The sequence below is a fragment of the Ictidomys tridecemlineatus genome, chromosome 7 (assembly GCF_052094955.1).
Source record: "Ictidomys tridecemlineatus isolate mIctTri1 chromosome 7, mIctTri1.hap1, whole genome shotgun sequence".
In the NCBI taxonomy this organism is placed as follows: domain Eukaryota; kingdom Metazoa; phylum Chordata; class Mammalia; order Rodentia; family Sciuridae; genus Ictidomys; species Ictidomys tridecemlineatus.
In genome coordinates this window covers 107,845,603-107,868,242 of record NC_135483.1, presented here as the reverse complement: position 1 = coordinate 107,868,242, position 22,640 = coordinate 107,845,603, and the positions used below count along the sequence as shown (strand labels likewise).

At 38.0% G+C, this 22,640-nt stretch overlaps 1 protein-coding gene across 1 annotated transcript in view; it reads left to right on the top strand.

Moving 5' to 3' along the window:
• Map3k19 (mitogen-activated protein kinase kinase kinase 19) overlaps positions 1-19,086 on the top strand; it is a 55,588-nt gene extending 36,502 nt beyond the window's left edge. Inside the window, exons 9-14 of the mRNA XM_005315849.4 lie at positions 905-1,164; positions 7,196-7,239; positions 9,371-11,818; positions 13,696-13,845; positions 15,029-15,726; positions 18,720-19,086. Coding sequence (XP_005315906.2) covers positions 905-1,164; positions 7,196-7,239; positions 9,371-11,818; positions 13,696-13,845; positions 15,029-15,726; positions 18,720-18,786 — 3,667 coding nt within the window. The 3' untranslated portion in view covers positions 18,787-19,086. The remainder of the gene's footprint in view (positions 1-904; positions 1,165-7,195; positions 7,240-9,370; positions 11,819-13,695; positions 13,846-15,028; positions 15,727-18,719) is intronic.
• The last annotated feature ends 3,554 nt before the right edge of the window (positions 19,087-22,640 follow it).

The window sequence follows — 22,640 nt, the reverse complement described above, 5'->3', positions numbered from 1 at the left end:
AGATCCGTACAGAACTTGAGGGTAATTTTTTAAAAAGTTATTTAGCAATTTGACAATAAAATCTTAGATTCATTGATCAGATGATTTTTTAAAAATTGGGGATAATTTTCTGCAAGTTTTTTATTTTTCTTTCATTTTTGTAGTAATTTATTTTTACTATATTTTACAAAAGTATCATTCCACAATGGATTGGAAAATTTAAAAATTGGTCCTTTACCAAAGACAGTTTGAGAAGCATTGATCTGGTTAATGCTTTTGGAGATAGAAAGCACAGCTCCTGCACCTGCCCTCTGGCTCTGATTTCTCTGCTTCAGGAAATAAAGACTAGGAAAAACTGAAGTGGACTGGAACTGAGTTCGTTCAGGTTTTTGTTCTAGGTACAAAGGTTAGAGAAATTGGGGAGTGGGTCATAGTGTGGAGAGACCTTGTCCTCTCAGGATACAGCCATTCTACTCAGCCACCACATTTGGAAATAGTTCTCCAAACTTTCCAGTAAGATCAGACTGGCCTGAGAATGGGAGTTCAGGGAGACATAATGACAAATACCAGAGATAATCAACTGAAAAGGAGGAAGCTATATCTTGGCTCACAGCTTTAGAGTTTTCAGTCCATAGTCACTTTGGCTCTGTTGTTTTGGGGCCTGTAGTGAGGTAGTCCATCATGGCAGGGAATGCATGGAGAAAGGGCTACTCACCTCATGCTGGCTAGGAGGCAAAAATAAACATGTCCCCTCCCAGTGGCCTAACTTCTTCCCACTAAGCCCAGCCTCCGAAAGATTCTACCGTCTCCCAGTAGAACCATAGGCTAGTGACTAAGCCTTTAACACATGAGCCCTTGGGAGATACTCCAGAGCTAAACTATAGCAGTGAATGGATTCTAAATCAAACTATGTCTCCCCTTTTAGTCAGATAACCTCAGTGCATCAAGAATGGGCACAGGCAAATTCTGTCTCTCTCCCAAATGAAATCGAGATGGTGGACCTCAGGACAAAGATGCTGACCATGGAGTCTTTACTTCCAAAGAAAGAAGAAAGTTCCAAGGATCTCTGTGATGTGAACTTGGACTTTTTGTTGCCCAGACGTTGCTTAGAACCAGACATCTCTAAGACTATAACCAGGGAAGAGGCTCCTCATTTTCTGAAGGGGCAGCAAAGAAAATTAGAAGGTAAATTAAGCATTTAATTCCACATGATTGTTTTGTTATTTTGACCAATAAATATTTATTTATTATACCCAGAAATTATTATAAATGCTGAAGACATAGCAGTGAACAAGATACAATAACCCTGTCCTTGTGCAATTCACATTCCTATGGTGGGTGGGTAGGAGTAGGGTAGACAATAAACTAGTAAACAAGTTAAATATATAGAACATTAGATGATGGTAAATGCTATGGATAAAAAGAAGTGGGCAAGGGGAATGTAGTCTGGGTAGCTTCTAAACTGACAAATTTATTATTCTCAGTTCTAGAGACTGGGAAGTTCAAGATCAAGATGTTAGAAAATTTGGTGTCTGGTGGGGTCTCATTTCCTGATTCATAGATGGTACCTTCTTGCTGTGCCCGCTCATGATGAAAGGAGCAAACAAGCTCACTTGGCCTATTTCATAAAGTCTAAAACCCACTCCTGAGGGCTTCCCCTTCATGACCTAATCAGTCCTCAAGGCCCACCTCTTAATGCTGTCACTTTGGGAGTTAAGAATTTGAGGGGAACACAGACATTTAGACCATAGTAAGAAGTTTGACATTTTTAAATAGGGTGAATGAGGGACCATATCATTGAGAATATAACTTGAACAGATTGTTGAAGAAGAAGAGGAAATGGGCTATGTTTATGTTTCAGGGGAAAATATTCCAGGGAACAAGTAGAACAGTGTAGCTGGAACAGAGTGAGAGGGGGTGAGTATGAGGAAAGGAGATTTGAACTGTAATGAAGTGGGTGCAGATTATATAGGGTCACCTAGTACATGAGAAGAATTATAAGTGACCTGGGGAGATAGCTGAGAGTGATCTAAAATGCAAGTTTAAACAGCCTTTTAAAAGATGCTTTAAAAATAGGTACAGCGTGACCAATTATATCTTATAGTTCTATCTTTGCTAAATTATGCACAGTCTGGTTATGAATCCCCAGTTTAGATTACATATTAGTACTTATTTTTCTCTCTTCTGTATCTTCTATCCTGGATTTCAAATTTTCCATTTCCTATTTTCTCTGGACTCCATTTTGGGTAATTCTGTTTTTACAAGTCTTCCAATTCACTAATCATCTTCAGCATTACCTAATCTGCTGTTAAATCCATCCATTGATTTTTTTCTCCAACATTTTATAATATTTTTCAAATATATAGCAAGTTGAATTTTTTTACACTGAATACTTGTATATTCATTACCTAGATTCCACATTCAACATTTTATTTTGCTTTATCATATATCTGATCCATCTTAATTTTGTTGCATTTAAAAGTAAATTGCAGATATCAGTATACTTTTCCCCAAAATGTCAGGATGATTGTTATTAATTAGAGTTCCATATATGTTTGAAGATTTTTTTTCATTTGGAAGTGTACATTGATGTACTTTCATTGAGTATTTACAAGCTCATATTGTCTGTGAAACCCAAAGTCTTAGCAAGATATAGAGCATTAACATGAATCCCAAAATGTTCTCTCATGCTCCTTCCCATTCTATACTAAGCCATTACCCCAAGACAATTATATTGTTTCTTTTTCCACCACAGATAAGTTTTGCCTGTTCTAAAATTTCCACATAAATGGAATTGCATAGCACATATTCTTTTATGTGATCCTTTTTTCATTTAACTTGACATTTTTGAGATTCTTCTAGATTGTTATATATACTACTATGAATTTGCCAGGGGATAGGGTAGCTATATGTTTAAGAAATGGCCAATCTGGGTGTGGTGGTGCATGCCTTCTGAGACAGGAGGATGTGAGTTCAAAGCCAAACTCAGAAAAAGAAGGCGCTAAGCAACTCAGGGATACCCTGTCTCTAAATGAATACAAAATAGGGCTGGGGTGTGGCTCAGTGGGTGAGTGCCCCTGAGTTCAATCCCAATTACCCGCTGCCCCACGCACACACAAAGAAATGGCCAATATGTTTCTGAAGTAGTTGTACCATTTTATATCCTTGTGAACAATCAGTTGCTTCACATTCCCACAAACATTTTTGTTGCCTGTCTTTATTTTTAAATTATTTTTTAGTTTTAGGTGGACACAATATATTTATTTATTTATTCTTACGTGGTGCTGAGGATGGAACCCAGTGCCTTACGCATGCCAGGTGAGTGTGCTACCATTTGAGGCACATCCCGAGCCCTGTTGCCAGTCTTTTTAACTTTAGCCTCTCTGGTAGATGTAGAGTAGCATCTCATTGTGGTAGTCATGATATAAAATGGTAATCCTTTTTTTTTTTTTTTTGGTACCGAGGATTGAAGCCAGGGTCACTTAACCTCTGAGCCACATCCCCAGCCCTTTTTATATTTTTTAATTTAAGAGAGGGTCTAGCTAAGTTGTTTTGAGGCTAGCTTTGAACTCATGAGCCTCCTCCCTCAGTCTCCCAAGCCACTGGGATTACAAATATGTGTGCTACCACCCCCAGCAGACTCATTCATTTTTTAATTTAATTTTTAGTTTAACAATTATATTTCAATTTTTAAAGTTCCATTTGTTTCTTCTTCAAATATGCTTTGTTCATTTTTTGAGAGTTTCATTTTGATTTCATCTTTTTTTCATCTTTATTTTTTATCTTAATTTTTTTTCATCTTTAGTATCTTTAAACATTTAAGACACTGTAACTGTATTGTATTTGGTGATCCCCAAATCTGAAATTACTGAAGGATCCAAATCTGTTATTTCCAGTTTCCATGGATTTGAACTATTGTTGGCTCTTTTCTTTTCTTTCTTTCTTTCTTTTGAATACTTGAAAGTCTTTATTGTGAGCTCATATCTTATTGGCATTTTTCCTATGGAAATCTTGAGCGTCTACACCGAGGATGCTTTCCATGAAAAGGATATGAGTTTGTATCTGCTAGTTGCCAGGTTCCTTACTGACTTGAATCCTATTTAGCCTCATTCCTGGATCCCCATGTTAGTGTAAGAGTCTAAGAACAACCTCCAATTACATGGAGCCTCAAACTTAGTTACAAATATAGAAGCTTTCATGCCAACCTTTCCTCACAATGTGGAAAGGTTGTTGTCGGTGTTTGCTTACCACTGTTGTCCTAAACCCTTTAGCTAAACCACCAGGAACATAATTACCATCCAACAAGTTGCATTAATTGGCTTGTTGAAATTAGGAAGAATGCACTCCAGAGGAACTATGAGGCATCTTTCCAAGTGAAGGAAAAAAAATATGAATTTTGGGAAAAGGAAACAGTTTAAGTAAACTTTAAATGAGCGTTGCTTTAACTTTAAAAAATTATTGTGGTAAAATGTACATAATGTAAAATTTGCCATTTAGATATTTTCAAGTGTATGGCTCAGTGGTATTAAGTACATTCACATTGTTGTGCAAACACCACCATGATTTACCCCCAGAATACCTTCATCTTGTAAAACTGCAACTCTGTGCCCACTAAAAATTAGCTCCTTTCCACCACACTCCTCAAAACCCTTGGTAATCACCACTCTGTTTACTGTCTCAATATAAATTTGACCATTTTAGGTTCTTCATATAGGTTGAATTATATAACTTGTACTCTTTGGGGTCTAGCATTTTTCATTTAACACATGTTGAAGCAGTGATTTGAAACGCTGTGTTTAAAGGTATGAACATCAAGTCTGGACCACAAAGTAGATTCAGAATCTTTTTCCTTGAAATCTACAAAGTTAGCTCCCCATTTGAGCAGCCACTCTTTAGCCTCATACCTTGCCACTTTTCCTCAGCATATGATAAACATTGGTACTACAAAATACCTTCCATTCCCAGAACAAATACTGTTCTTTCTGTTGGAATATTATGCCATCTTTTAGGTCTGACCTTAGATATCACTTCCTCTGGAAAAACTTCTGAGCCCCTCTATGAACAGAAGAGTAGCCATTCCTTTGAACTCGCATAGGGTCCTGATCTTACCAGCAATGCAGCACCCATCATGCTGAATTGTCACTATTTGTTTATGTGCCTGTCAAATTACAAAGGCAACAATCATTGTACCTCCAAGCACCTCACATCATACCTAGCACATAACTGTGTATTTTCAAAATGCATCTTGTACAATAATCATTTATTGTGTACCTATGATTGCAAGGCACAAATATCCTCTAATATTATTAAAATCCTATATTTTAGGAATAAGGAAACTGAGACTGAAAGACATAAGTGTGTGTCCAGGACTCCTTGTTAGTGAGCTACAGAGGCTGGGTTCAGACTTGGGCTGCCTATCTCTGAAGCCAGTGTGCTTTAGCACTGTGCCAACTTTGTACAGAGTTCAGCTTCTACTTTAGTAGTGATGGGAAAAAATAAGAAGCATATTTAGTCTCAGAATGAAGATGAATTCAAAGAAAAGGAGGGTTAGTTGGTGTAGGCACAAACTGGAGGGGGAAAAGAAAACCTTGAATTTTCACCATTACCCATCTCTACTCCCTTCTTTGCCAAATGCAAAGACAAGTGTTCCTTTATCCCATTTGTGTAATCCATATCAATCAGGACTCTTGACTGCAAGCAAATGAAATCAACATGGTTAAGTTTAAGAAGAAAAGGAGATTGTTGAAAGTCTTTTAAGCCTGTCAAGAATTACAAAATATTTGGAGAACCAAGCTTATAAAATGTGCAGAAACTAAGGGAGGTTAGGCAATTGAAGCCACAGCTAAGGCCACGCCACAGGAACTGCTGCCCCCTGCTGGACACTGGACACTGTCACCACTGCCAATAGACATGACCACTAGACAGAATAAATTCACTTGCCCTGGCTTTTGTATCACTTGCTGTTGATTAAAAGCCAAATATTGAGTGGCCAAACTTGGGGTAGGGAGAGCAAGGGTTTAGTGTAATTTTTAGACAGAGGATAGGCCCTGCCTCCACCAGGTTCCTCCAGAAGATTGCCCAACCTAGGAAAATACCTTACTCCTTGTTCTAAAGACATTTCCTTACATTTCAGAGTAAAAGTCTTGGTCAGGCCAATATGTCAACCACTTTGTAATACTACTGGAGTTGCATTTCAGGGTTCCTTCCTGTGGTTGCACCCCCCAATACATAAACATCTGGTAAACATATGCCTCTTATCACTTCACCCTGTTACGAATTTGGATGCTGGGAACTGGTATTTTGATGCACTGTGAGTAATAAATGGTCTTATCTCTGATCCAGAGATATTGCATTTCAGTCAGAATATATATATATATATATATATATATATATATATATATATGGTAGTTATCCCTTATCTATGGGGGAATCCATTCCAAGTCTCCCAGTAGATACTTGAAACAGTATGTATACTGTTTCTTCGTATACATACATACCTATGATAAAGTTTAATTTATAAAAGAGGCACAGTAAGAGAGTAACCATAACTAATAGTAATATAGAACAATAATAGCAATATAGTGTAATAAAAATTATGTGAATATGGTCTCTCTCTCCATATCTGATTGCACTGTGCTCACACTTCTTCCTGTGATGGTGTGACATGATACAGTGCTTATGTGATGAGATGAAATGAGGTGATATGATGTAGGTGTTGTTACAGCACATTGGGCTACTACATCAGGGTTACTTGAACACAAGAACTGTGACAGTGTACCTGATGACTGAGATGGCTGGGAAGTGACTAATGGGTGGGAAGTATATACTGCACGGATGCTGTCCTGCGCAGGACAGAGTATGACCCTGTGAGATCTCATCACATTACTCAGAATGGCATACAATTTAATGCTTATGAATTTTTTATTTCCAGAATTTTCCATTTAATGTTCTCAGACCTCTGTTGACCAGAGAGAACTGAAACTGGGGAAAGTGAAACTGAGGACAAGGGTGAACAACTGTATAAAATAACTCCTCCTGGTGGCAGTTGTCTAAAGTTCTGTATAGTCATTCCATGTGGATTACTCAGGGAAAAGCTCTTAATTTCTAACACTTTTCTCAGAATTTAGGGTCTAAATTACTCCACCCCCAAACTCTGGCTTACTACAGTGCATACTCTATTACTAAGAATATCCATTTATATTTTTCCTTCTTGCAGAGTTTTCTACCTCTGATATGAAATACAGTAGCCGAAGAATCGAGGTAAGATTAGTTTTAGCATTTTTGACTTAATTAAAAAGCAAAGAACTTTGGTTGTTAGGGACAAACTATCAAACAATTCAGAATCAAAGTCAGCAATTATAGCTTGGAAAAATAAGAACTCTTATAAATTATAGATTGACAAATCATTCCTGAGAAAATTATCTCCTTCCTTATACATTGCTTTTCCAAGCTGTTTCCTGTCCTCAACAAAATGAGGCAAGAATATTTTTTTTCAGAAATATGTAACTTATTTTTATGAAAACATAAAATTTGAAACATAGTACAAAGTTAAAACGATACAAAGGATATACTGTAGAGTGAAAGATCTCTTATGTGACAAGAATATTTCTTTCTTAAAATATTTTTTGGCTGTTGATGGACCTTTATTTTATTTATTTGTATGTGGTGCTGAGAATGGAACCCAGTGCCTTACGCATGCACTCTACCGCTGAGCCACAACCCCAGCCCCAAGAATATTTCTTTTTTTTTTTTGAAAATGAAACATTCAGCATTCTCCTCTTTTTTGAGAGAGAGAGAGAGAGAGAGAGAGAGAGAGAGAGAGAGAGAGAGAGAGAGAGAATTTTTAATATTTATTTTTTAGTTTTCGGCGGACACAACATCTTTGTTTGTATGTGGTGCTGAGGATCAAACCCGGGCCGCACGCATGCCAGGCGAGCGCACTACCGCTTGAGCCACATCCCCAGCCCCCAAGAGTATTTCTTATTCACATTTTCATTTGAAGTAATTTAACTTATGTAGGAACTAGGTAATTCTTTTTTTCAGTGGTAGAAAGATGTTCTAATTCATAAGTAAAGCTTTTGAAAAGATATTTCAATTCTCAAGCTCCCTCACCCTTCTGTATCCAATGAGCTTTTCAGAAAATACTTATATATCAATATTGCTTAGTGTCTTAAAAAGGATCTTGTTTGCCTATAAATTGAGTGGATGTTACTAGGAAGATATTTAAGCACTGGGAAAATCTGCCTGTATTTCCTAAGTTAATTTTGAGACACAAACAAACAAAAAAAAAATCCAGACAATAAAACTGGGACCACGGGGCCGGGGTTGTGGCTCAGAGGTAGAGTGCTCACCTAGCATGCACAAGGCACTGGATTCAATCCTCAGCACCTTGTAAATGTAAAATAAAGATATTGTGTCCACCTAAAATTTAAGAATAAATATTAAAAAAAAAAAACTAGGACCACACTGCATCTCACCTCCTCCTAATGCCAAAGTCTCTAATCATGTTCCTTTCCCTTCCTTCCTACACATAGGTGGTAATAGAATGAAAATTAAATTCATACTCTCAGGTTCCACACATGATCTATGCCTATAAATATCCTTATACAATTAGATGTAGAATCTGTATACATGGGAGAAGATCACAGCAAGAAGCACTGAATAGTCTATAGCTTCATGACTACAGACAAGTGTTACACTGACCTCTAGAGGTTGGTAATAATAAAAACTAACTTAGTCTGAAAATGGCAAAAGGAACAAAAAGTTGCCCAGGTTGCTAACATTCAAGTATGAAGCGTAGCACATTTACAAACCACCCTCATAAAAAAAGAAAAAAAAAACTCTGCAAAAAAAGATTGACTATTTGTGTTCCATATACAAACTTTGATCTAGTTAATAATAAAATGATCATTGTTAAAATAGATGCAGCCTCAATTTCTGGCTATTCTCCGTGAAATTAAAAAAAAAATCTTAATTCTTATAGAAAGTAAGAAGAGAACAGAAAATGTTTTAAGACTTAACATTTTACATTATTGAATAGCTTTCCTTTAAAATGCGTAACCGTGAGTCTTTAATTTTGTTTTTTTAAAAAGTATTTTCTTACTTTAGATCTAAAAATAAAAGCTTTGGAAATGAGATTTTAGTGTTCTGGTTTTGCTGGCTTTGATGCTAGGGATAGAACACAGTCCTTACACATTCTAAGTATATCCTCTGGCACACTTCTGGCCTGAAGTTTTAGTTTTTAAAATTGTGATCTCTAGGATAGATATGTTTGTACTTTAAAGGCCTTCCTTAAAAGAGTATTAGAATCTCTACACAAGTCTTTAAACAAGTTAACATAATATTTATTTATGTTTCTACATTCATTATTTTTTTTCCTCTTTTCTTTTAGTTCCCTCTGCCTCCACTGTCACTCTTGCCCATGAGATCTGGTGTCCTCACTCTCCCCCAAAGTTACAAGTTCCCAAAAGAGAGAGAAAGAAATATTTCAAGCCTTACGCCCTTCATACCTAAACTCCCAGCATCGGTCAGTTCATCTGATGAGTTTAGTCCAGCAAACCAGCAGCAGGAAGCCCCGCTGAAAAGGTTGGTGGATCAGACTCTCAGGTTTTCTGATAGCTCCATTTGGTCAAGAAACATGTGCTCTTTTCGGAAGTCTGATCATCACAGACAACACCTGGAGGTGGAGGTGAATTGGAAATCCAAGGAAAGAGAAGGATGGGACAACATGGAAATATCTCTCTTTGAAAAAGGGAAATCTTTGGTGTCCTTTGAGAATATTAAGGAAGGCAAACTTTCTACAGATAGGGAAAAGGATATTGAATGTCATGGTCCTGAAATGAGAAAAGCAGAAGAGAACCCTCAAGATTTTTCATCAAGAAAGAAAGAGGATTCAGCAGCCAGTAAATCTGAACAAAATGCAGAAACTATATGTACTGTTCCAAGCAAGCTCCAAGAAGCTCAGCATTCAGAAATAACACCAAATGAGGATGAAGAAGTTAGACATAACAAAATTGATTCAAAAAGCTCTTCAGTATATAAGGGTGAAACAATGAGACCAAGAGATATTTTAGAAGAGTTTACAGCACTTCAAAGCTTGTCCAGTGTAGTCTCCGATGGCCCCTTTGGAAAGCTTCCAGAAGGTCATAATGACATGGGGACAAATGTAAAAATATCAGTGGCAGAAGCAATGAAACCAGAGATGAATGGGCTGGTGCCTCTTATACACATCACTTTCCCTGGAGATGGAGTCCCCGAGGAAACAGCGATAACCAAGCCAAGCCTCCAAAAAAGGAAGAGCTCTATTCGTAACAATAGCTTCAATGTTCTTGCACACCAAGAAAATGACAAACGTAAGATGAAGACCCATAGAAGTAAGTTGGATTCAAAGACCAAGATAAACAACAGGACACCTCACAATTTCATGATTTCCATTCAAGCTTCTATTAAGCCTAATATGCATAAAACTAGCATAAAAACTCAGATTTTCCCTGCATTGGAGTTTGTTGACTCTGGCCCTCAGCAATCATCCAAGTTTCAAAGGAGAATGCCACCATTAGAAAAGAAGCAATCCAGCTATTGGACTCAGAAAACTAAAAAGCAGTCATTTCCTTGCATATGTAAAAATCCAGGAATAAAAAAGCCATGTGTTCCTCTCTCTGTTCAACCAACAGAACCAAGACTACATTACCTAGATCTTAAATATAGTGACATGTTCAAGGAAATCAATTCAACTGCTAATGGACCTGGAATCTATGAAATGTTTGGGACCCCTGTTTATAGTCACTTGCGAGAGGCTGAACGGCATGAAAACAAGTATTACCATGAGATATGTTCAGTTCCATCAGGCAGATGTATCTCCAATAAATGTCGATCTTCACACAGTGAGAGGAACAGCAATAGCAGAGCAAGACTTTCTCAGAAAAGACCACATATTAAACCTCCAAAGCCTTCACTTGGCCTTAAACAAAAGCATAAAAGTTCAATTTCTAAGGAAAAGGGCTGCAAGGCTATAGGTAGCCACTTACACGACATTGAAAATAGTAATGGTATTTCAGATGCAGATTGGCAGATACACTCTTCAGGAAATGTCTTTCTATCTTCCAAAGATGAAGTTCAGACTATGAACTTGGACCAAACTCCTGAGCAGGTCCCTGAGCAAAATGAGTTTCTTCCTGCCCTAGATATATCTATAGTTGAAGAAATATCTATGGAAGAGTCTACGGATGAAGGTGACATTTCCAATAATCAAATCCTTGCCACAAGTCTTAGAGACCTGCAAGAACTTGAAGAGTTACATCACCAGATCCCATTTGTCCCTTCAGAAAACAGCTGGGTCTTGCCCAGTGAGAAGAGTTCTAACAAGTATGCATTTGAAGAAAATAATAATAATGCACCTCTTCATAAAATAGATTCCAGCCAAATGTTAACAAATTATCTTGAGTTTGATAGTGTTTTGGATAACCCCAAAACACTTGGGGGTTTCTCTTTCCAAGAGGAACAAGAAAATGCATCTTCCCAAACATATCAACACTGGGCACATTCTTTGGATTATGATAGTTTAGCAAATAAGTCAATCACATATCAAACACTTGGAACAACTTCAAATGATGCAAATTCAATTTCCCAAGAAATTCTGGACTCAGTAAAGAAAGAAGAATTGACAGATGAACTATTAGGTTGTCTGGCTGCAGAACTGTTAGCTCTTGATGAAAAAGACAATACCTCTTCCCAAATGATGGCAAATGAAACTGATCCTGAGAACCTAAATCTTGTCCTCAGTAGGAAAGGAAATACTACGGAAGAACTGGGCAGAGAGACAACAAATGTCAGAATACAGGTTGGTATAATTAAAGATTCACCAGGGTGGGAAGAAACCTCAGAGACAATCTGGTTCAAACCCTTTATTTTCAAGAGAGGAGTCATAAACCCAAGACATCTAAATAGTTTCTTCAAGGTCTCATTGTTTGGTTGCAAGGCTAGAGTCAAGGTCTCACCCCCCCAGGCCAATATTCCTTGTTTCTAGAATTGAGCTTGTCACTACAATGAAGTCACTTGGGATAAGTTAACATAGACAAACTATTTATTTAAATAATGTCTGTATTTTACTCAAGAAATATTTTATTCAATAAATAATCAGTACCAGTGAAGCAGCTCACTGTTTCATTCACATGAAGAGTCCCTGCACCTGAGTACTTGCTTTCAGATTGTTCATTCATTTATCACTGATGCCTACTATATTTCTGGCACTGGGCTAAGAACTATGGAGATAGTGGTATCTAATACTCAGCTATTGCTCTCAAGGAGGCATAGCTAAAATACTGAAAAAGAAATTAAACATTTACTCAGCATGGAAGTTAACGATGGAGGGGAGGAGAACAGAATATCAACAGATAGTCAGGTCTTATTTGTTTTGGCTTTAAAGACAGAAACAGTAGATTAAGTTAAAATGCTTTTTACTGAACACTAAGACAGGTATCTACACTGTATCTACACTATATCAGCCCCTTACAAGACATTGAAAATAGTAATGGTATTTCAGATGCAGATTGGCAGATACACTCTTCAGGAAATGTCAGGTATATTTATGTTAAAAAGCTGAGCAGAGGAACAAACAATGTAAATACCATAGCTAGGTTTATTAAGAAGTTACTACATGAAAGTCAGGCACATTGTATTCTCATTTTTATGCTTCATAATAGCTCTATAAGTATTGTAGGTAACAATGCATCCCCATATTGAAGAAACTGAGGTTTAGAAAATCATGCAGCTGGTATATGGTGGGATCAGGCTGGTTCCAACCCCAGAAGAGATGAAAAAGAAGCATTTTTGGTCCCAATCAGCCCAGTGGAAAAGGGGTCTTAAGTTCTTCAGAGGGATGCTTGTCTCCTGACTTCAGGGGCAGAAGCTCTCAAGGTTTACTGTGAATGAACGTCATTTCTTGGGAATCCTGTTAAAATGTGGATGTTGATTCGGTCTGTCTGGGGCCTAACAGGCTTCCAATAGTACCAGTGCATCTGGCCTAGAGATCCTCTTTTGAGTGGTAGGGTCTTCAGGATTGTGGGTCTTCAGCTTCTTATGGCTGGTCTTGGACACTTGAATTCCTGTTGAGGCTGCCTGCATATGCACGCGTATGTGTGTGAAAGAGACAGAAACTAATGATAGGTGTTTGTGTGTAAATTTGTGTTTATATTAGTGTATGTTTGCATATGTGTGTATATTAGTGTATGTTTGTGTACATATATATGTGCTTGAGTGTATGTGTGCATACTGGAAATAAATAAAGAACACAAAAAGGCTATTTATTCAGAGTTTGCTGTATCAAGGGAGTCAACCACTATTACTTGACAGAGACTCAAAGGCAGGCAGAGGAGAGGGAAGGATTTATAGTCGCTGCAGGTGTGTCTCTCAGTACATATGTGTATGTGTATATGTGCTATATATGCATGTTTGTATGTTTACAAATTATATAAGACCTCCTTCTACAAAGTCTATGAGACAAAATGTGTGGAGATGTGTATAGTTAGTAAGCCTGAAGCATAGAAATAAGATATTCTTTGTGGTTAGTTTTGTGAAATCTGTGTCTAGAGGTTACCCATGAGCAATGAGAAGAGCTATAGTCAGGTGCGTTTGAAAGGAAGACTCCTCGGTACTCTGCACCCCTTCTCTCTATCCCAACACTCAGAGTCAATGGTGTCTTTTTGTCTCACTTTCCAGAGGTATAGAAATGGGTTCGGGATATATGACAGGGAAGAGAAATTTCTCAACTCAAATGAAAAGAAGACATTTTCTGAAAATAGTTTAAAGCATGAAGAACCTATCCTGTGGACTAAGGGTGAGATCCTTGGCAAGGGAGCCTACGGCACAGTAAGTTACCATAAAAACTAGAAATCAGAACTCCCTGTCCCTCCTCCGCCCCTCTCTTCTCTAACCATCTTCCCCAAGTCCTCCTGCTCACACTCTTACTTCAAATTCAAACACTTTCAGTTGGAAGTAACAAAAAACCAACCCAAACATGCTTGAGGAAAAGGACATTTATTGCTTTATGTATCTGTAAGGTAAGGGGTTGGTCTGGCTCTTGTCACTGGTGATTTCAGGGGTCAAACCATATAATCAGGACCTGGTCACTGTCTCTCTGTCCACCAGGCTCCATGTGGTGGTACAGTGGCCATTTAATTTCTAGCTTTTCATTATTCCACATTCAAGCCCAGGGGAAAGAAATGTCTTCCTTCATTAGTTCCAGACGCTACTAGAAGTTGGCAGAACTCATTGCTGGGTGGAAAAACTAAAAGGTGTTCCTTGTGGTTTGTAAATTTTATAAAAATTTACAACATTTTTATAAAATTTAAAATCTTAGTGGTCTAGATAGTATTTACAAAGACTGACCCCCAAATAAGACCTGCAGAGTCTCTAACTGGGGACATTTCAGGAATCAGTGAGAAGGTAGAAAGACACAAAACTCCCTGATATCACATCATGAGGGTGACTGCCAAGTCCTGTGTCCTCTCCAGGGAGCTTTAGATCTGACCTAACCCAATTATGTCTATTCATTGAATAGTTTTACTAAACCACCATAGGATATAATCATCATAGACATCTTTGAGGTAAGTAATTTTACTTCAGTTTTACAGGTGACCAAAAAAATGAAGTCAGAAAGATCATACAACTTACTCAGGGGCTGGAAATATAGCTCAGTTGTTAGAATGCTTGCCTTGCATGCACAAGGCCCTAGGTTCAATCCCCAGCACCCCCCCCCCAAAAATTACACCATAACAACTTACTCAAAGTTACATGGCTGGAGAATGGTGAAGACAGGATTCTAGTCAATCCTAGTCATTATGATGTCCATTGTCATGCTTCTTGCTCATCCTTCTCTTGGCTCAACTGAAACAGAATTTGCTTAAATACTCTATATTTAGGTGGAGATGTAGCAACTTAGAAGAACACAAGCTTTTGGAGGAGATGGGAAAGTCAAATGTCACATGAGGCATTTTGTAAACATGCCTTTATGTCATTTAAATTTAATAATCAAGTATTGGTTTGCTTTTAGGTATACTGTGGTCTCACTAGCCAAGGGCAGCTAATAGCTGTAAAACAGGTGACCTTGGATACCTCTGATAAATTGGCTACTGAAAAAGAATACCGGAAACTGCAGGAAGAAGTAGATTTACTTAAAGCACTGAAACATGTCAACATTGTGGCTTATTTGGGGACTTGCTTGGAAGAGAACATTGTAAGCATTTTCATGGAGTTTGTTCCTGGTGGCTCAATTTCTAGTATTATAAACCGTTTTGGACCATTGCCTGAGATGGTGTTCTGTAAATATACAAAACAAATTCTGCAAGGTGTTGCTTATCTCCATGAGAACTGTGTGGTCCATCGAGATATTAAAGGAAATAATGTTATGCTCATGCCAACTGGAATCATAAAGCTGATCGATTTTGGCTGTGCTAAGCGTTTGGCTTGGGCAGGTTTAAATGGCACTCACAGTGACATGCTTAAGTCCATGCATGGGACTCCATATTGGATGGCCCCAGAAGTCATCAATGAGTCTGGCTATGGAAGGAAATCAGACATTTGGAGCATTGGTTGCACTGTGTTTGAGATGGCTACAGGGAAGCCTCCACTGGCTTCCATGGACAGGATGGCAGCCATGTTTTACATTGGAGCCCACCGAGGGCTGATGCCTCCTTTACCAGACCACTTCTCAGAAAATGCATCAGATTTTGTTCGCATGTGCCTGACCAGGTAAGAAAATGAAAGTAGGAAGAGAGAGAGAGAGAGAGAAAATACCCAGAGATTCCATGCAACTGACACTGGCCTTATAATTTCTGACCCATTAAAAACGGTTTCATTTATGAAATTAAACAGGGAATGATTTTGTGCTGAAAGTAATCATGACTGAAAGGAAAGTGACCACAACACTTGGAGTGACCAAGAGATCTTTATTGCAGCAGGGCAAAAAAAAAAAAAAAAAAAAAAAGCAAGAGAGGGAGAGCAAGAGAAGGAAGAGAGATCAAGAGAGGGAGACAGAGAGTAAGAGCAGGAGAGAGGGGCCTGGCAGGAAGGAGTTTTTATAGCCAAAATCTGATGGGGTCTCTGGGTCTGCAAGCTGCCTTGTTGGCGTACAGTGATTGGATCATATAGGAGTGTCATATTTTGCCAGGCAGATTGGGCTGGGGTCAGATGTGGGTTTCTATTGCACCAGACTGGTGGGGGTCGAGTATTCAGCCTTGAGTGGGGTTGAGTGTTCAGCCTTGACACAAACAGGTGATAAAGGACCAGACAGAGGGGGATTTGAGTGAGTGGATTATCCTGTAGCTAATGTTTGTTTAGCCTGCCTTGCAGACAACTTAACTCAGCCTGTCCTGCACCTAACAATGACCATATTGGGTGACTGTCATTGTTGTCTCTGGGTATAGGGGGCAATCTGTCTGCCAAGAAATGTGCCCATCTCCCTTTCCCAGCACATATTTATCAGCCTATCCTGGTTGAATTTTAGGATGAGCACATGGGCCAGAGCAAGAACGTATACCCTAGGGGGTAGTTCTGGCACTGCTAGATGCAGACTCATGTATCCCAGTGTAGGTTTTGTGGACAGAGCCCCAGGCACAGAACACACACACACACACACACACACACACACACACACACACAATGGTGCTGGGAATATCATAGGGAACAGAGCTAGATGTGGAGATTGGTCTTTCCTTTTACAATTACTCTAGTTGCTTTGTGTGAGTTTAACAATGACCTATTATTGACTCAAAGCTAGAAACCTCATTTTCTTTCAGTTTGTCATTGTGTTTACATACACAATACATACACAAAGCACTTTAAAGGAAGTGTAATCTTTTATGGCTCTCCTTTTGAAACACTGGTTCATAAACTAAGCAAATACACAACTCATACCACTAATAATAAATTAACAGAGTTGTGAAGTGAAATGGTGTGTATAAATTGTGTATGGGGAACACAGTTAAGACCCCATGTTTACTAACCATTAGGGAGAACACTAACGCATCTAATTAGCATCATAACATACATATAATTACCTCCTGAAATTCTATGGCAAAACCCCTGAAGACTCTAGCATCTCACCTGATTCCTATAAGGATTTTCCTTAGAGGTGTGCATGTAAAGGATGAGACAGTCTTAAAGACTCAAGAAGAGAGGTGATCCGGTACAGACCAGGAGCAAGGCTTGAACAGGACAGAAGTGGGCCTGGGAAAGTGGTAGAAAATAAATTGGATGAGGGTACTGCTTTTAGCATTTAAAAATTTAAAACATTGCAGTAGCTGGGACATCACTTAGGGATAGAGTGTGTGCTCAGCATGTTTAAGTCCCTTGGTTTAACCCCCAGCACCAAACAACATTAAAAAAAAATGATTAAGTGTTGACAGCTGTAGCCAAGAGGAAAATATTTTTGGAAGTGCTCACAGAGGAAACTAACAGAATAAGCACAGCGTCAAGTCTGGTGTGTAACTGGAGAAAGGAGGGGACAAAGGGAAGGAGGTAAGGAGTGGAGTTGCCTGAGGTGGGGAATCAAAAGCACAGTTCCTTCTAAGTCTAAAAGGAGACAGTTTCCGGTAGGAGGGAATAGTTGAGTATTTCAAATGCTGCAGAGACAAGAAGGATGAGCTCATTAAATCTGTTTAATATCAAGAGGATAAATACTACAGGACAGGGGGCCAAATGCCTAAGTATTTAGGGGAAAACAAATGTTGCAGAGGGGAACTCACTAAGCTTGGATATGTTAGGAACATCTGGGATAAAAGAGGATAGCAGTTAGATGGAAAGGGAAAGATTTTTGAGGAGTGATTTCTATTTTGAAGGCAGGAGAAAGGGCCTCTTATGGTGATTTTTATTTTGAAATGATATACAGAAAAACACCTAAAAATAGTTTATTTCTATCTTCACCTGAAAAATGATGTGGTGGTCATTTTGCTTTCAGACTATCAAAAGCTAGCAAAAGAATGCCTTTGGTATAGCTCATTGCAGCTAATGATTGACTATTTCAGTAGTGTGCCAATTTGCTTATTGAGCAGGAACATTTCCAAAAGCTTTTAATTTCTTGAAGAAAAAAACCCTAAATCACAATAGTACTCAGCAATCGTTTCCTTTTACTTTATGTTCATTTAAGAATGCCCAAAGTGGGGGCTGGGGTTGTAGCTCAGTGGTAAAGTGCTTCTTAGCACATGTGAAGACCTAGGTTCAATCCTCAGCACCACATAAATATAAAGTTAAAAAAAATGCCCAACATGGTATTATTGCAATTTATCACCAAAATGTACTTTGTGTCTACTTTCTAAAAAAAAGTGTCTAAGTGTCTCCTTTCAAAATTATTTTTCAGTTCTGGATTCCAATGCTAATTTAAAGTACGCATTGCACTATACCCATGAAAGTGTGACTTTTAACTGTGTGTAAATCATACCCCAAAGAAACTGAACAATAGAAAAGAGGGGCTTTTTTGGTTTGAACTACTACAGGTCAACCATTTAAAACCCAGATCTGTTATTTAAGGTATTATTATTAACTCAGGTATTATTATTAACTCCACTTCACTGATGAGGAAAATCTGAGTCATTTAAGATTACACAGCTGAAAACAGGAGTCCGAACTCAGCCCAAGTCTGTTGAACAGTTGGTGGCTGTACTTCTATCTTCAAAGACTGCACTGGGTGAAGTGCATCTTACTGGCACATTACTGGGTGCTGCTTCTAATGTGTTTTCCCTTCTTAGGGACCAGCATGAGCGACCTTCAGCTCTCCAGCTCCTGAAGCACTCCTTCTTGAAGAGAAATCACTGAGAACACAAGATTTTCTCCCCAGGCCAATGTAGATGCGGTTATTGCTTAATTGTGGGGAATGATGGTTAAGGACCTTTGTTTTCTTCTTGGAAATTGTCTACCCCAACTTAACCAGATCCTACAGTGTTACCAACAGCAAATTCTAGGTACCTATTAGCAGTTTCAGGCATGCTTATTCATGTGTATAAGAAAGGTTTCCTAAATAACAATCTATTCCAGTGTTTATGGTTTTGATTGTCCAGGAATCTATTGTTTTATGTATTTCCTTTGATTTTTGGCCTCTCAATTTTAATTTCATAAGTATACAATAAATTTAAAAACATTTATCTTGTCTTGGTGAGTAGAGATTATTAATTCTTGTAAAGGAGTCTACAAGTGGGGAAACTAAGTCAAAAGAGATGCTCAGACTGTTTACTTTGGCAGCAATGCTAACCTTAGATTCTAGGAGCCTTGAGGTCTACCAGGAGGTAAGTGCCTTGATGTTCCATCATGAGAGGGTCCTGAACTCCAAGTTGTTGAATTATTTATTTAAGGTAGAGTCATAAGACTTTGGCTGCTTTCTCTGTAATTAATGCATAATATGATTTGACAGTTCTGCCTACCACACCTAGAACTGGCTAAGCCTAAATCAGCTGGCAGAACAAAAGCTAGATCTGGTAAGAGAATGAATCTACAGCATAAATTTTTCAGAGAACTTTGGTCACTTCACTTGAGTTATGCTGAGGTTCCTTTTCTTTTGGTACCAGGATTGAACGCAGGGGCACTCTACCACTCTACCACATCCCCAGCCCAATTTTGTATTTTAAGGACAGGGTCTGGGTTGCTTAGAGCCATGCTCTTGCTGAGGCTGGCTTTGAACTCACCTTACTCCTGCCTCAGCCTCCCAAACTGCTGGGATTATAGGTGTACCTGGCTACTTTTCAAACATTTCTATTTCTGGGAAGAACTGTTAGAATATTTCAAGTCCCTTTAAGCTGGCGGACAATTTTTGACATTTTTTTTTTTAATTACTGTGGGTTCATCCACTAAATTTCATTGACACTTGTTTTAGGCTATATCCACAGAATCTTTCAGGATGGCACAACTATAAATTAATTGCAGGTGTCTTCTAACAATAGTATCAGGGTTTGCTAAAACCAAGCTGCTCCTTTAGTTTTTGAGAAATATATGTAAAATGTAGCCCACGTGAGGAAAAAGCAGATTTTGCTTTGACCAACATATAACATTGAATGAAGTCTTTGAGTTTACTTCCCTTCTCTCAAGCTTGGACAGTTTTTTTCATATTTGAAAACCTTATTTTTTAAACTAGTTCCTTATTTTACTTACTTGCATATCAACATGACCAGAAATAACGTGATTCTGTAAAGGTAGGGCTTAATTCTTTTCTCATTTTGGAGATTTTCAGTCTTCTTTAAAATCTTTTAGGTCTGGTGATATAGCTCAGTGGTAGTGCCAAGCCTACACAAGGCCTGGAATTGATTCCCAGGATGGATGTAGAGGGGATTTGATTATCATACTGAATATTCAACCCTATTACACCCGTGAGGAAAGGGTAGAGAATGTTTGTGTACATAGACCATGGTAATGAACATATTAAGTTGGTTAAAATAACCTACTCCTTTTCTGTTGATAAAGAAAACTAAACACAATTTTGAAATTAAAAAAAAAAAAAACCTTCAAAATAGGGTTCAGAGGTAGTTTTCTCAAGATTACCAAACTGGTAGATGGTAGTTGGGATTGCTACCCAGATATATTCAACCTGAAAGCTCTTTTCCTTGCAGTCTTCCAGACTCAATAGTTTTAAAATACCAGTTACATTTTTAAGTTTTGTTCAAAATACCAGAAGTCTAGAATGTATTCTGAATACTTTAATGGTGTGCAAAGCTTTCCATTCTACACATAGCAGTTATATTGCCTTCCAATCCATGAGCATCACTCTTTCCACCAAGAACAACTATCCAAGTTTCCATACCATCACACTTTAAAATTTCATTTTGTTTTGATCTTCTTTTATGTTCTAGGTCCAAATTCAAAGAAATTTTAACTCCCAAGTAAATCTCTAAAATAAGCAGTCCTCTGATCTCAACTTTAACCTACATTAGGCCTGATATTGTGAACCTTTCTCAGTTGTTGAATGAGGTGGTGACAAAGAGAGCGAACTCTCTAGCATATGGGATAACATATAATATCTGCTGTCTACTGGAAGACCACTATAGCAATTCTGAGCCTTCTGTAAAAAAAGCAGCTGCAAGATAAAAACCCACTTAATCTGCTCAATGAGCAACTTAAATACTCCAACACTTGTAAAATTGCCTTTTTTTCTTTTGCTCTATTTTAAAAGAAATATTCAATTTAGACAGCTACTTGGGATGCAGAATTCAAAGTTTGAGGCCAGCCTGGGCAACTTAGCAAGAACCTGTGCCAAAATTAAAAAGGGGCTGGGAGCACAGCTCAGCACTAACACCTGCGATTGATTCCCAGTTCAAGTGGTGGTGATAGTTATACAGTTTAAAGCATTTATTTAAAAGCAGAGAACTTGTCTTTAAAAAAGCTTTCCAGGTGATTCTGTAAACTTTAAAATCCTGGATGTGGGTAACTATCTTTACTGATGTGAGTACAGAGGAATTTGGAGGGCAGATTTAAAAACTGACTTTACATGGAACCAAATGAAGACACAAAATCAAATATATCACCTAATATCACTGTATTAAGCAGTGGGGCTGAGACTGGAATGCAGACCATCCAATCCAAGGCAGCATTCCTTCATGATATATGTATAGTTACTTGGATAGTCAATTGTAGTCAGGCTTGGTGGGCACATGCCTGTAATCCCAATGACTTGGGAAGTGGAGGTAGCTGGATTGCAAATTCAAGGTCAGCCTCAGCATGTTAACAAGGCTCCACCTCAAACTAAAAAATAAAAAAAATGAGGACCGGGGACATATATAGCTCAGTCCCTGGTTTCAATTCCAGTACCTCCCCAAACAATCATATATTAGAGACTACATTTCCCAGGGACTAAAAATTATTTAATTCACATTGATTTAACAAGACATGTTACAGCCTTGGATTTATGTTGTCAGTAAGCAAATTTTATTAATTCCTTATATAGATACTGAGAAGCTGAAATTCAGTGACTAATTCATGACAGTATATACATACTCCTGTTTTGAATTTTTCTATCAGCAAACATCCCAATTGTCCTTGGGAGAGGGTGGGGGTTAACTACATTCAGAAAATGAAATCCCAATAGCTGTTTACAATGAATGAGTATCCGTTTTGTTTTTCTAACTAAGTGAAACTGCTTGAAAAACACACCTTAAAAACAGGAATGTATTCATTACTAAACAAAAGGCAAATCAAAGTACTAAGTGGAAGTGTCAATAAGCAGAATTTAAGTGAGGCTTCCTCATATAATTTGGAAATAGAAATTAAACAGCTTTCAGAATTTACTTTTTGAGATTAATGAATAACAGTGAATGAGAACAGAACTGTTCTTAGCTATGCAACCTTTAATACATCTTATCAACCTACCTAAAAAATTCAAGCAGAAATGTGGATAAATTACAGAAAAGAAAAAGAGAAGTCAAGAAGCAAAAGCCGGTGGAGTCCAAATCAACACTGGATTAAAAAAAAAAAAATGAAAACATAGTATCAGAGCTAAATAGTGAGCACTGGCAACTTTACTTCAATTGTAAAGATACATGTTTCAGGCAAACTTCTTATAAAACAAGCAAACTTCTGGCTTGGCTTACATCTGTGAACTTATAACAATCAAATTGTCCTTCAACTTTAGATATAAATGTAGCCGCAAATTCTCAAATTAACATACTAGTATCGTAACAGTAGCCTAG